The 14,528-nt window shown below is 42.4% G+C and overlaps 1 protein-coding gene across 1 annotated transcript in view; it reads left to right on the top strand.

The window, feature by feature from the left end:
• Nucleotides 1-14,528, top strand: part of ARHGAP31 (Rho GTPase activating protein 31) — a 68,156-nt gene that overhangs the window by 26,686 nt on the left and 26,942 nt on the right. Inside the window, exons 2-3 of the mRNA XM_017814769.1 lie at nucleotides 9,884-9,986; nucleotides 10,488-10,632. Of these exons, the coding sequence (XP_017670258.1) occupies nucleotides 9,884-9,986; nucleotides 10,488-10,632 (248 nt within the window). The remainder of the gene's footprint in view (nucleotides 1-9,883; nucleotides 9,987-10,487; nucleotides 10,633-14,528) is intronic.

Here is a 14,528-nt window from a genome sequence, read left to right as displayed (position 1 = left end):
GACTTGCTGATGTAGAAATCCATGCATGCTTGAGGAACACACCCCCAAACCAACAGCTTTCCTTGGCTGAGAGCACATACTTCACCCAGAAAGACCTTCAACACAGTAGAAGGGAAATGCAGTAGCTTAATGCCCTTTGCCTGGGACAGGAAAGCATTGAAAATATCTGGCAATGTCTTATTCTCTGGTTGGCTGAGCAAGATTCAACAAGCAGGAGATACAGCATGTGGTGATGTACCCCCAAGACCTGTGACATCAGGCTAGTTACACTTCTGCATCTTTTGACTCTGTTAGGCTTTGATTGACACCTTATTAAAAATCAGCTATTTCTCTAAGAAGAATTTCCTGGTAATGAACATGAAGCCTCTCACACACACATATATACGTCCATAAATGAATATAGTTGTATATGTAAAAATACTTGCATATATATATATATATATGCACACATATATATGCTGATATATACATAGATATAAATTTATATATGTGTAGAATTATACATGTCTGACCAGGTGCTGCTTCTGGCAGAATTTTCTTTGTGCTTCACAGACACAGAAACTGAGCCCACAGGCTGTGGTGATCATATACCCTGGGCACTACTTAGGGTGGGTAGAACAGCAACTTGTTTCAGCAGGAAAACTTCAGCAGTCCAAGTCACCCACAGCTTAATCCTCTTCAAATAAAGACTGACCTGTTTTCAGCCTCCTCTGAGCAGAGCTGGAAGGAGAATTTCTAGGTGACCTTCCACTGCCAGCAGAACTTTTAATTCTCCATTCTGTGTCAAAACTCACACCAACATTTTATGCTCTTGTAAAGCTGGTGAAAATGCTTCTATCATTCTTATACCTCCTTTGCTAGTATTTGCATGACACAGTAAAAGGTAAGAGGGTGTAGAACAAATCAGTTTTTTCCTCTCTTCTGGAAAATACTACTGAATTCAATGGGACTTTTTGTATGAGTGTGGTTCTTTGGGTCAGGCCCAGGCAACCTCGAAAGGAAAACTCTCAGTCTAAATATATGCTCAGGAACTGAGCAAAGATGGAATGGATTTGGTGCTGCTTGGCTTCAAATTATAATGACTGATTATTGCTAATGCCTTCACATGTTTGTTTTCAATCAGATTGACATCATAAAGCCTTATTTACTTTTACTCAAAAGTCTGTTTTCATTTGCCTTTCACTTCTCATTTGCAGCTGTTATGGGTTTGTATTTAAGCTCCTCATCTGTCTGTCTGTGATATATAATGATCCCCAGTGATTTTTACTGCTTTCTGCCCTAAATTTTTGACTATCTGTAAAACAGCCCATTTGGAATAACCTCTGGAAATTGCTATATTGCTCTTCACTGGGAGAGCCCTAGAGGCAAGATCAGTGAGAGGCCTGAGTGAAAGTACATTGCTGCACAGTCTAGTGTCAGTCTGCATCACTCCATCAGTGTGACAGAGGGCAAAATAAAAAAGGAGAGAGAAGATATAAATATGTGCTGTGAGATTCAACCATGCAGTTTTTAATCCATATGAGAGCTTGGTCCAGTTTCTCTGTTACTTTGTACTTTGCTACCAAAGAATAATCTGGCCTCTCAGTGAGGTGATGGGCCTCTGTTCTCCCTTTCACACCCCTGAGCTCATTCACACTGCCATTCTGCATTAGCTGGCACAGTTGGATGTGCACTTTAAAGCTTGGGAGTGGCTGTCATATATGCTTGTAAATGACTTGCTGTGTGGCAAGCATGGTAGGACAGCCATATGTGCGGATGGACCTCCATCTTATCCTTGCACGTTTGCAGGGACAACAGAAATGTCCTGGGAAAGAACAGCAGAGAGAACTGCAGAGCAGCCCACTTTTCTGCAGCACGAGCATGTTCATGAGATAACAAACTGGTTCCTTGCTTCACCCTATCTCTTCACCTCCTTCCTAAAGCCATCCAAGAGCATTTATTTGGGAGTTAGTTTCTTTGTCACCACCATGTCATCACTGCAAAAGTGTAGTAAGGATCTGTCAAACAGGGAAGTATCATGACAGAGCAGCACAGAATATTGTATCCTCTAGAGATTGCTATAGATTTCTGTGTATGGAAGTGGTGCTTCTGAAAGGCACAGTACAAAGGACTTCAAAACTGTTTAACTAATAACTGGTCTTTTCCATGTGCATATGAAGACCTAATTATCCAGAATTTCTTTGTAACAACCCCAAAAGTCTTCCTTATAAAGAGAAGCTTGGAATCCCTATTGCCCGGTACACTAGAGTCTAAGTTGAAAAGAACTAAGAGACAAACTAACAGTGACAGCCATGTAGGGAGTATACGTTGATCCCCTTGTATTGCCTTTCTCCGGATTCTGGGATCCTAAGAATCCCATGTAAGGATCCCCATATGTCAAGGGAGATGTTGGTTTCTACACCTTTTTGTCAGTTAAGAAATGGGTGTAATGGCTTACAAGTTGCCTCCAGAGTAATTTTGGGACTATAAGAAACTGAGCAAGTCTGCGTCAGCTAACAGGCTCAGGTAAAAGATGGAGACTTTGCTTCTTTTCTGACTTGTTTTGGAAGTCCTTGTAAATGAAAACATGTAGATTAAAATCTGTTAAGAGGAAGAAAAAGCTTATGAAGTCTGTATATTTTCATCGCTTTGTTGCCAGCAGTTAAGTAGGTTAGCATGGCTTTCATAAGTATCCATGCTTGAGAAGAGAGCAGAGGAAGAAGGGAAAACATGATACAGAAAACTTGACACCTGCAGTCCATAAGCTTGTTTATTGATCTGGATGAAAGACAGTAGACACTCAAGAGACTTCGTATGAAGCCTACATCACTGGTTGTCCACCCCAGCACCAACACTTACCTGCACTGCACTCTTCCCTTGCAGGCTGCTTCTCCCAGCTCTCTTGAGCTGCAGCATCGGCATTGCCCCCTACTCACTCCTGCACTCCATCAGCTGATGCAGCCTTTGGATTTGTTATTGTTTTTAGTATGTGTCATCAGAATTGAGGCTAATGACAGAATCCCTGTCTTGTGATCTGCTTATCCTCACAGTATCTAGGCATTTATGGAGACGGAGGTCAATTCATGACACGCAACTTCAAAACTATTCTGATATTTTCTAGACTTACACCCAACTCTGTTTCCTGAGACAGTATAAATTATCCTGTTACTCCTACCTCCAGAATTATTTACCCCAGTTGTTTGTGCTGTGATGAACAAAATGCTGTACAATATCCACCCTAATCTGCTGTGGATTAGAGTTGTTAGGATTTAAATTATTAGATGAGGATGTGCACAGCTCATTGACCTGCCATTCAGAACTTAAGCTTCTATTTTCCAAGGTAGTTGTACCACAGAGTCATAAAAGTTAGGAGTGGAGATATCCTGTTCGGTTATCTGGTCTTTTTTTGCAGGAAATTCACAGCAGGATGTTTTCCTAACAAAACTATTCTCGTATTTAGTACAACCTCTTTCAAAAGTGCCTGCGTGACAGAATTTGCCAGCTATGTCAAGGTAAAGTCAGGTTTCAGAGGGGCGCAGTGACCGCTGGGGCTGAGAGTCAGCCTTCAATGTCTGCTTTGGCAGTGCTTTCTCTTAGGCTTTCTTTGATGTCTGTTGTCTATGAAATGGCCAGGTCTGCCCTGGGCTCTTTCATTTCTGCCTGGAACACCACAGTTGTCAGATCTGCTCTGGAAAATCAGGTGTTCTGACATGTATTATTTAGGTACGTCAGATGTAAGCAGGGTATAATATCAATGGGAAAAAATCCCTTGATAGTGGTGTGGTTGACTTCATTCAAACTCACACTTGGCCTGCAGGCTGTGTTGAAATGCATTTACTTGAAATCAGAATGTCACATCTCGAACAGCACTCAGCATTTTCACTTCCCAGGCAGGGCATGGAAGGTGATGGTTCGCAGCATCTGACAGATTTGACATCGGTTTTTCCTAAATTTCTGCCCACCAGAATCACAACTGTGTACAGGACAGTGCTTTCATTGCAGGGAATGGCACTGTTGCGTTAACCTTTGTGACATTGCAGGAACATTTCCCACAAAAGCAGAGGGGAAAACAAATATGTATGTGTGACATACAGTGACTCAGTTGTGCTGTCCATGCAAACAGGATCACCTTGGCACCAGTTATTCATCTTTTTAAACTATGTTTATGGCAGCTAAGGGGGAAAAGACAGGGTGAACTGCAACAAGTTGATTTGTTTTTAGGCCTGCTTGGTGTTGTTTAGCTATCTCATGCTATTTAAATACAGGTGTGTGTATGCATGGAGGGGTTGTGGCAGCTCAGCACTAACAGCCAGACTCAACACTGGAATTTGAGGGTGAGACAGTTTATTTTTTTTTTAATTCTATAAAATTAATCTAGTGCTGGTGAAAAGTATGCATAGGCATCCTGGAGACTGAAGCCCTCTCTTTGTCCTTGTAGCAGTTATGTCCAGACAGAGCAAACCATCCCTTTCCCCAGCTCTGCCAACTTCATCTCTGAGCAGGAGAGACCCTTTGCAGGGATTTTAGATGCTATGTTCCCTTTCATCCACATCTGCCACTGAAAAGGGGACAGTGGAAGGCAAAGAAAGTTATACCTGGGGGCAAGGCAGGATTTTTCCTTAGCTGCCACTGGTAAGGAGGCGTTGGGAGGCAATCTGGAACAAATCTGGATGTGCTGGACCAGGGGTTGGGCAAGCTGCAGAGAGGAAAGCACAGTTTGATCTGCTCTGGAATCTGTTTCTCAGCCAACCTTATGCCTAGTGAAAATCAGGCAAAGTCAGCAAAAAATAAAAATAAAAATATCTAGTGAATCAGCTTTAAACTCGTGATTTACAGTAGAAAGTCAGGAAATGCAGAAAAACGTCATATCAGAGATACTGACTCTCAAGTATGTCGCCATTTGTACAATCCTGTTCCTTTCCTGTGATTAGGAGACCAAATTAATACATTGGTTTGTTCTGTTTTGTTATTTTTTGCTTGTGCAAAATAACAACTCTTGCTTAATAGACTGAAACACTTACTTTTGAGAAGGAAATATTTCCTACTTTAGTCATTTTAGTCATTGAAACAAGAGACTATTTTGACCTTTATTGTCATGCTATTGACATAGCATGATAGGAAGCATACACTGCTATTGAGGGCAATTGAAGACAATTTAAAAAAAAATTCTAATATATAAAACCCCCAAAATGATGAAATAAAAATGCCCACAACATTTTTTTTTTTTATAATGCAGTATTCATTTTGGGGGGAAATAAAAAAAAAAAAAATCCAAACTATTTCTTGCAAGTCAAACATCAAAAAGGTGATGTTCCAGGTGAAATGAAAGGTCTGCATTTATCCTACCATTACTTGAACTAAAATTAAAATAAAATTAGACAGGACATGAACCTCCTCCATGTGACAGAAACCAACTAGTAAGGAGGTCTTGAATATCTCTGTCACTAATGTTTATCCTTACAAGGAGCTCTCTGAGGAAACCACAGAAGGATAAGTGAAAAATGAAGCCTGCTGCTATTCAGTTCAGTGCAGTGTACCTCGAACACATGATCCAGTAAGACAGTAAGATAGCTTACTGTCTTACTGGGCAGTATTCACACTGACTGGTTGGGGTGTCTGACTTAGCAGCCGCCTCCCTGGGGTTCTTCTGGAGCCCATGGAGACTCAGTTTCTTCTAGAAGGTGTCACTGAAGGCCACAGGATATTGCCTGCATCTCCTGCTGGACCAGGGTCTTTCTTGCTCTTTGCTGGCTTTGGTGGGAGGCCAGGAAGCTATCCTCCCAGCAGTCATTAGATAGGATCACTCCTTCCTTCCCTAGCGTCCTCTCCTACTTGGGCTGCTTGGTGATTCAGACAGGTACATGCTTAAAGGTCTCCCCAGCTTAGCCAAAATGCTCAGTCTAGTGCCAGGTGAAGCCTTTGTCAGACAGGCAAAGAATGAGCACCTTCCTTGCTGGTGGGGAGGTTTTGTGGGTGGCACCACTATGGCTGGGAAGGGACAGAAGGGAGAGCCCCCCTCCGTACCAGCAATGCTGAGAGATGAGAAGTTCAATGCCCATTGCTGGCACGGGAAGCCAGAGGGATCAGAAGGAGGAAGACACGGTACCTGACCTAGCAGGAGCAGCAGACGTGTAAAGGAGGTGGCATGAGCTGTGGTCTTGAAAAAGACCCTGGTAGAGGTGAATGTCTGCGTACACTGGGCTTGGAGGTGATATACTGTGAGTGGAATGAGTTACTGTGACTGCCTTTATGTTTTATTTTTGTCTAGGGGAAGAGAAGTATTGTCTTTTGTATGCAGTATGTTTATAACTCAATTTCCCTTCTCACTGATGCCTTGCTCCATGCTCTCTTCTCCTCCTCCATCTGGTTTCTATTGTAGTTTTAAATGAGGACAGTTTGGCTGTCTGGCAGAACAAGCGGGGTCTGTGTGACAACAGCTGCCTCTTCCAACTTCTAAGCCTTCAGAGCAGTTTTAATTATAGAAGTGTCAAGATTGGACACCCCTCACCCACTCCTTTCTGTGTTTGCACGTACAGACCTTGCTACAAATCCCCATCCACGTCTGATCTTCCTTCGAGAGAGACCCAGGTGTGTGATTTACATACGCCCTGTAATGCCAGTAGAGTCTTGTTGTAAAGCACATGCCAGAGTCTGTACCTCCCTCCATTCAGGATTGATCACAGCCTTGGCTCATCAGAAGTTTTGTCCGAAATAATCAAACCACCTCAGAAATGCCTGGAAATGGTAGAGAGCTGCACACTGCTGCTCTAACCTCACCTCCCCCAAGTGCCCAAAAGACTCAGCCTTGTAGGAGATCAGAGCTGCTCAGGAATGTCAGAGCTACAGGTTCTGCTCAAAGAAAACATTTATTGTGCTCCAGTTTCATACAAGAGCTGCATTTAGGGGCTTGATTTTCAGGAAGCTGATTTAGTCCCTTCACCTCCAGGGACTTGAGGTCAAAGTCTGTAATTTTCGGTTGGAAGTGAAAAGTGTCCTATGTGGGATTTTTTTTGACATCACAAAACCGCCACAAATTTTGGCATAACTGGCTGTTTCTCTTCATACGAGCCAAAGACCTGGTATGGCAGGAAATCTTGTACATGATGAGTGAAGGGCACCAGCAAAGATATGTGAGGAGTCCAGGGCCGGAAGAGTTCAGGGCTGCAGTAAGAGATGCTGGCAGAGGTTGCTGCATATTGTCTATCCGCAATCTATAGGTTGTCTCTACTGTGGAGTCTTCACTCACTTTAAAAAATGGGTTGAATTTTATACATTTGCTACAGATTGTTCCCCTCAGGCCCCTGTTTTTGCTTACCAGTCCTCAACAGACAGATCTAGCCTTCTCTGGTTTGTGTATGGGGGGTTTGCTTACCTGCCTGAGGCCTCTTGACCTAATTTATTACACGGAAACTTAAAACTCAGCCAAAAAAACCAGTGTGATTTAATAGGTCTTACTTTCAAGAGGTTCAATTACTCTCAACAAATATCAGTATATGCATTTTTTGTTGGTGTTCTTATTCTTAACACTGAGGTTTAAAAAAGTATCTAAATAAAGTATGTAATAGAGGACCCCATTCTTGTGGCAGCTAGTCACCATCATATGAAGCTTGTCTATATGAAAGACTGTTAAACTTTTAAACAAACCTTGTCACATGGCTATCCTGATCAAATATGTTTTCTGTTCAATTAATTATTCTCTTTTCAGGTTGCATGGTTTCCATTTTCCCACCCAAATAGGTCTGAGGTGAAAGTGGATCTGCCTAACTTTCATTTTTGCTGGTTGTATTACATTTATTTCTGGAGACCCCTACCAAGAAGAAAATTTCAATATGCTGTGTATGCATAGCTCCTTCCATGAAGAGGTTACAGCCTGACTATCCAGAAATGGAGTGAGGCCTGAAGTAATTTGTATTTCCCCTTTTTTATTTTTAGCATGATCATCATCATATGATCTGAGTCCCCTATTGCAGTTCCAGATAATCAGAACTTACTCAGAGATAGGAAGGTCCTCTTTCTTGATGTGTCACTTGGACTTTTCTTGGCAGGTTATTAAGGAAATTTTATACTTATTTTTTTACTCTGACTCCTTCCACACCATTAAGTCCTCCTAGGAAGAAGGTGTTGTAGGCACTGAAAGGAATGTTTCCCATGTTTGTTCTGGAAGGCACTGATGTGATGCCTCCTCAGAAGTCCTTGAGGAGAGACTACTATAACTCTGTGACTATTGGGGACAAAGCTTTCATTCTGCAGACTTCACCTGTTCTCTTGGTGACCTCGTGGTTACCCCTGAACATTGCTGTAGTAGGCTGGGGCCTCTGATGTGAGCTCAACAGTTAGTCTTAGTCCAGCAACCTGAAGTTCTTAAAAATTAGCGCAAGGGCTTTGAGTGTAGCATAGCATGACTAATGTACCTGCATTACGAGTCCTTGCTCATAAAGTCAAATTTTCCCTGTTATTCTGGAGAGGCTCATTTGACTGAGAAGCATTAGTCTGTTTGGATTGTTTGGGCTTCCAAGTAATCACTGGCACTTTGCGTATTCCTGCGTTTGGGTCTGCCAAAAGGGAAGAGAAGGGTCACACAAAAGGACCTCTTTACTTCCTTAGGTAAGGGTCAGGAGGCAGAAGGGTAGCACTTCCCTGAGTGATTGGGCTTGGTAGTAGCGTGTCACTGAGGTAGGAACCAGCTTGGGAGCCCTTCTCACCAGATTCTGTGCCCTGGGCTGCTTGGTAGGGGCAGGTCTACCCGTGAGCTGGCTCTGGCCTCAGTGGCTCCCAGGAGAAATACAATAATGTACCAGCTGTTTTTTTTCAGGCTATCATTGAATGCCGTCTGATGAAGCACATGTTAATATGTCATTATGGTCCTGAACTTTGAGCAGAACTCAGGGAAGGTCCAGCCAGAGGCATTGTCTCTGTGGTGCCTCAAAGCTGAAGGAATTCCTATGCCTGGCTTTCCAGTCAAGTCTATGACTTTGTTTTCTTCCATACAGCTTTCCAAATGTGCAGTGCAGCAGAATCAGCGTTACAATGGGGAACTTTTAACTTCTGCATTTACTGACTTTTGTGCCTATGGCTGTATGAAGCATTGCATTAAATACACAGTAGTTTCTAGCACCTAATAAGGAAGGGCTTTCTTACTGTTATTGTTATAGCTAGGGTTGTTATAGTACTGTGGACGGGGAGGCTTGGTCTGAGCAAGAGAATGGGGGGTTCTTATGCCTATATAATGGGGAAAAAATAAACATATACTTTGGATCCAGGTCTGGATGTAAATGTTGTGCCTCGGGCTCCTCTCAGCTTTAAGACTGGTTAAGTCTTTGTCTAGTTATGTTGCTGGAGTTCTTTTGAAGCAGATGTCAGGTTTAGTCAGTGTGCAGATCTAGTCAATATTTGAACTTTATAACCCCTCTGTGGGAGTTTATGAGCACTAAACTGTGGGTATGTAGGCTTATATGGAAGTGTGAATGCTTCTCTGATTTTTATCCAAGCCAATCAGACCTTTTGGCACAATTCAGCAAGGCTACAGGCCTAGATTGGGGAGGGGGAGGTTCCCAGGACCTCATGCTTTACCGCATGCTTTCAATTAGAATGAAATAGCTTCTTTTATTTTTTTTTTGAAGGAAAAGAAAAAGCAAGAGAGAGAAACCCTACCTTACTTTCTACAATGTTTCTGTGACTTCAGGGTTAGTCATTGCAAAGGAGCATGGCATGGCACAACCGTAGCATATCCTCATGGTCACTTTTCAGGGTCTACTTTTGGTCTGTATTTCTCCCACTGCTGTACCCTTGCCTGCATCTGCAGAGAGCCTCTGCTGTTTTTTCGTGTAACTGTCTCCTCTGTGGTGACTTGTGGAAGTTGTCAGTGTGTATTCATTGGGCATCTTGCCTTGCTTTCTTCTCCTAGTCCCCTATGTGCTGAAGAGCTGCGCGGAGTTCATTGAGACTCACGGCATTGTGGATGGGATCTACCGCCTCTCAGGAGTGACATCCAACATACAAAAGTTGAGGTAAGGGCGGCATATTTGAGTGTCAGAGGAATTCAGTGACACTGCTCAGTACCTTTTCGGTGTTAATCCCTCAGACATAGACTGTGGCCAACAGAGCTCTGTACTGATGCAGAAGATAGATTGTCTCTAAAGTTGGTAACAGGGAAATACAACATTTCAAGGACAAGCCCATGACAAAGTAAAAAACTCTCTCTCTCTGCATCTATTAATGGGAAAGGCATGGAGGGGCTCAGCACAAATGCTGAGTTGTTCTCTCTCACTTTAAGAGAAAGCAATCTCTTTATATAAGTTTGGAGTCCCCTCATGGGACTATGTTAGGGATAATGGAGACTAGTTGAAACCTCAAGGCCTGAACATGGCAGACAATCTGGGCCAGCCTGCAGAGACATTTCTGCTTTCCAGTTTGTTTTTTTCTGTAGCTGTAAAGGAGTACTGAGGGTGGAGTACTGGCCTGCTATGGCTCTTATTCACCCATATTGTTATGTTTCCATATTGTTTCAGACAAGAGTTTGTTTCTGACCAATGCCCGGATCTAACAAGGGAAGTGTACCTTCAGGACATCCACTGCGTGGGGTCACTCTGCAAGCTGTATTTCAGGGAACTGCCCAACCCTCTCCTCACTTATGAGCTCTACAAGAAATTCACGGTGAGACCCTTGGCAGTTCTTGTTCCTCTACAGCCGTGTAGATGTGCTGCAGATTCCTCCATGACAGCTGCTTGGGTTTCACTCCAATGTCCTGGCTTCTGGTGCATCTATCCATATAAACACTTCTCAGTGTTCTTCCTTTCTCATCTTGTGTTGGCTCTTTTTCCCTGTCCTTGTTTCTTTTCACCATTTAATGTTTATTTCTCTCAGTTTGTCTGCTGTTTCCTCCCCTTCATCTTCTCATTTTTTCACTGCATTACTTCCCTGCTGCCTCTCTCCCCACTGTGCACCTCCTCTCAGAATTACAAATGCTCTTTCTTTTCCTCATTACTGTCCATCACTGAGAGTCTTCTGTGTCACCTGGGCTTGTGATCATAATCACAAGGGTGTGGTTTCCTCATTCCTGTCCCTCCAACCGTCACTGACATTTGCACAAACTGATTTCTCAGCCCATGTGTAAAGCATCAGCTTTTCTGCATCTGTAGCATTTTTTACACAGTTTGTAGGAGTGCAAATGATGACGCAGGTTATGCCAGCTATGGCATATCAGGTCAGTCAGGATCACATCATAAATACAAATGGCAGAGGAAAGTGGCAACTGGCCAAGCAGAAATCTTTAACTTTGTTTAAAGAGATTACAATTCAGGGAGTAGTTACTTGATTCTGTAAAACAGCCATAGATTATACATGGATGGAGTTGGAGCCCAGGAGCAGATAGCAGGGGAGCAGAAAAATAACACCACAATGCCTGAATTTTTTAAGAGTTGGCTAATTTTGATGACAGATAATATTTTATTAAAAAGTGGCACAGCAAGCTATGCTTGTTGTTAAAGTTATCTGCTTCTTACCACTCTAAATCCACTTTCAGTTTTTTATGACATCAACAATTTTAAATCCCATCACTGGGGTTGAAATCTTATGTGTCAAAGGTATGCATTTGCAGCTAAAAGAATTCACCAACTTCTATGGATAACTGGGGTGGAGGGATGGGAATTATTGTATTCTCAGTGTCAGAAACATCCATCCTTTGTTAAGAATTTCTGTCATCCTACTCCTTCCCATTTGCTGGGAGGAGGGGATAGTCATTGCCAAAAATGTCAGACGTTACAGAGAAGACATTCTGCAAAATCTAGTGTTTCTATCTGTGTTGCCTCTATCCTGAATTAAACACTTTCAAGTGATGCTGCTATGGCACAGGAGGCACTGAGGGAGATCCACTGGCTCCACACAAGAAGACACTCTCCAAAGAGAATTGCCTGTTGCCTGCTATAGGAAAAGGCAGGCATATCTGTGGATGGGGGAGCTCGCTGTGGGGCAAAGCCAGATGGAACCAGCCAAGCAGCAACCTGCTATAAAAAGTCAGGTAGCTATTAGGACACGACTGTACTGGGGAACAAGCGGTGGAAAGTGGCTCACTGTGCTGCCTGACACATATGCAATAGTCTTAGGTGTCTTGCTGTTTCGATGCCAAATTTTAAGTAAAACTGGTCTATGTTTCAAGGTGATGTATAGCCAAATTTTCAGGAAAAATTCTGAGCAGATTTGAAAAATTGACCTGTATCCTCAGGATATAAGCATTCTGAGGATATAGGGTAGGATCTCTGGAGATAGTCAGGATGAATAGGATCTTGAAAATACAGGGCATTATTCAATCATTCACTGTAACTGATGAGTTTCATTCTTGTTGAAGCTATTTGGCTGGTGTCTTTCTGGCCATCACTACTGATTTATGAAAGAAAAATGCTGTAAAGGAAACATGATGATTTAGATGGAAACTTTTTTAGGAAAGAATGTTTGCTGAAAGGTGCAGTTTTGGAATGATGACTTGCAGATTTTCAGTAGATACATTTGGTAAATAGCTTTATTCAAAAACAAAAGGAAAAACATTTCTGTAACTAAGTGTTTCTTCTACAAATACTTTCTAAAGGAAATGTTTCAACATTGTATCAACACATCTAACTTATATAAAATGTCTTTCAGAAAAGGGTTAAACAGCCCAAAATTTATAATATAATTTCTTTAATGTGTGGTTGAGTGTGATGCTTTTGTCAGCCTTGAACAATTGTTTTCAAAAATCTTATGCCAACTCTCAAAATGTTATCACTTTGGGCTGACCTAAAGGTTTTTTTTTCCATCTCTGGCCTTTCAGTTTGTCCACTCAGCCACAAAATCCATTATTCATGTAATCTACTCAGTACAGATTTATAATTGGTAACCCAGTTGACAGGAAGTAGAGTCATATACCAGGAGGAAAGAAAGAAAAAAGACCAATTCTCCAAGGACCAACCACTAGGAGTGTGTGTATGCGTGGGGTGTCTGAACAGGGAACAGTGGCAGCTGTACCTCAGCAAGTGAGTGCTGGTAGGAATAAAGAGCACTTGTTAAGCCCAGCCTGACTCAGTCAGAGCTGTCTCTGAGTTGGGATAGGCTGCACTTTGAGTCATCAGAGTGATTCAGAGATTTTTGTCTAAGGAAAGTCAAATTCTTAATGACTAGGGAGGGAGTGGCTATTTGGTCATCACTGTGTCACGTTCACAGGTGTGACTTCCCAGTCATGACCTCACTGGCTATCAACATTTGCTAAATGATTGCCATTTTGTATTCTAGTGATGGATGGTTGTTTCTCAGGATAGATAAACTGACTCTTCTTGGCTTATTCTAGCCTGCACACGGAGGGATCAAGTACTCCCTCAGAGCAAATCAGCTCTAGGAGGCCAAGCCTACTTTCTCTCTGGACTCTGTTCCACTTGTTAACTAGGGCTTATGAATTATGCACTCCCAGAGTCACTAGTGGAGTATAAAAAAATCCTAAATTACATAAATTCATACCACGGTCAACTAGTGTGTAATAAATGGAATTATTGGTTCTTCCTTGAATTCTGTATTCTGCTACTGTGATCCACAGTTTTAGAGGGAGCCTCAGATTTCAAAGGCACAACTTGTATGAGTCAAAAATGTTGCTTAGAGGTTTGAACAGGTCATGACCTCAGAGAAGTTGGTATTCACTTGCTGTCAAATCATTGGGTCTTTGAGACCTGGAAGTTAAATATGGGAATGAAAATCAGCACTGGGGGAGAAAATATCATGTACAGTCTACTTGAAATCTAATGCTTTAGGTGGGCCAGTTAAATGTTTTATTTCTCTCCGTCTCCATCTTTGGACAAAGCTATTGAACTGGAAACCTTATACCAAGATCATAAGGGCTCTTCTACATAGGATTTCTAGGCTGATGGTAATAGGCTTTAAAAAAAAAAAAAAAGGAAAAAGACCTGTAGTTATGTGTAAAAAACACTAGAAGGAGTTAACCTGCCTTTAATTTGGGCAAAACAAGTACCTCTGCATCTCATATACACCAAACTAGTGAGCGAGCTTGTTTTTCTTTGCCATCACATCTCTGTCCTTGAAACTGGTGATGTTTATTTTGCTGGTCCTTGTACGTGAGAAGTGATCTGCTGGGAAAAGGATAGTGACAAAAACAGAGAGGGTAGCATCATCAGTGTGGATGTCACAAGAAAATGCTTCTTTGGCTGTGGCTGGCAAATTCAGGTTCATAATGTTTAAGCAACGAGTGGTTGGGGAAGGGTTGTTTCCTTCCTTTCCTTTCCTAGCAGTGCTGACGTCTGTCTGTAGGCACAGACTCTGCTGGCAGTGTGGGTCGCAGCATCTTTCCTTGAACTTGCTCCAAACTCCAGTGGCAGTAGGATAGGCAGGAGGTTCCCAGACAGTCATGCATTGTTTGAACTTTCTGGTGGTTTGTCCTCCCCCAGCACACATATTGAAAGGGAATGGCTGAGCAGATGAATACCAGTGCAGTGAACTCCTAGGAATGCAGACAAAAGTCTATCGTGGCTCTCTAAGCTCTTGGTCTGTAGAGATTTGCTCAAGACCAAGATGTA

This window comes from Lepidothrix coronata, unplaced genomic scaffold (genome assembly GCF_001604755.1).
Source record: "Lepidothrix coronata isolate B3197 unplaced genomic scaffold, Lepidothrix_coronata-1.0 Scaffold46, whole genome shotgun sequence".
NCBI classification, from domain to species: Eukaryota; Metazoa; Chordata; class Aves; order Passeriformes; family Pipridae; genus Lepidothrix; species Lepidothrix coronata.
Note: the sequence above shows the minus strand (reverse complement) of the source record. Positions and strands in the feature narration are given on the sequence as shown.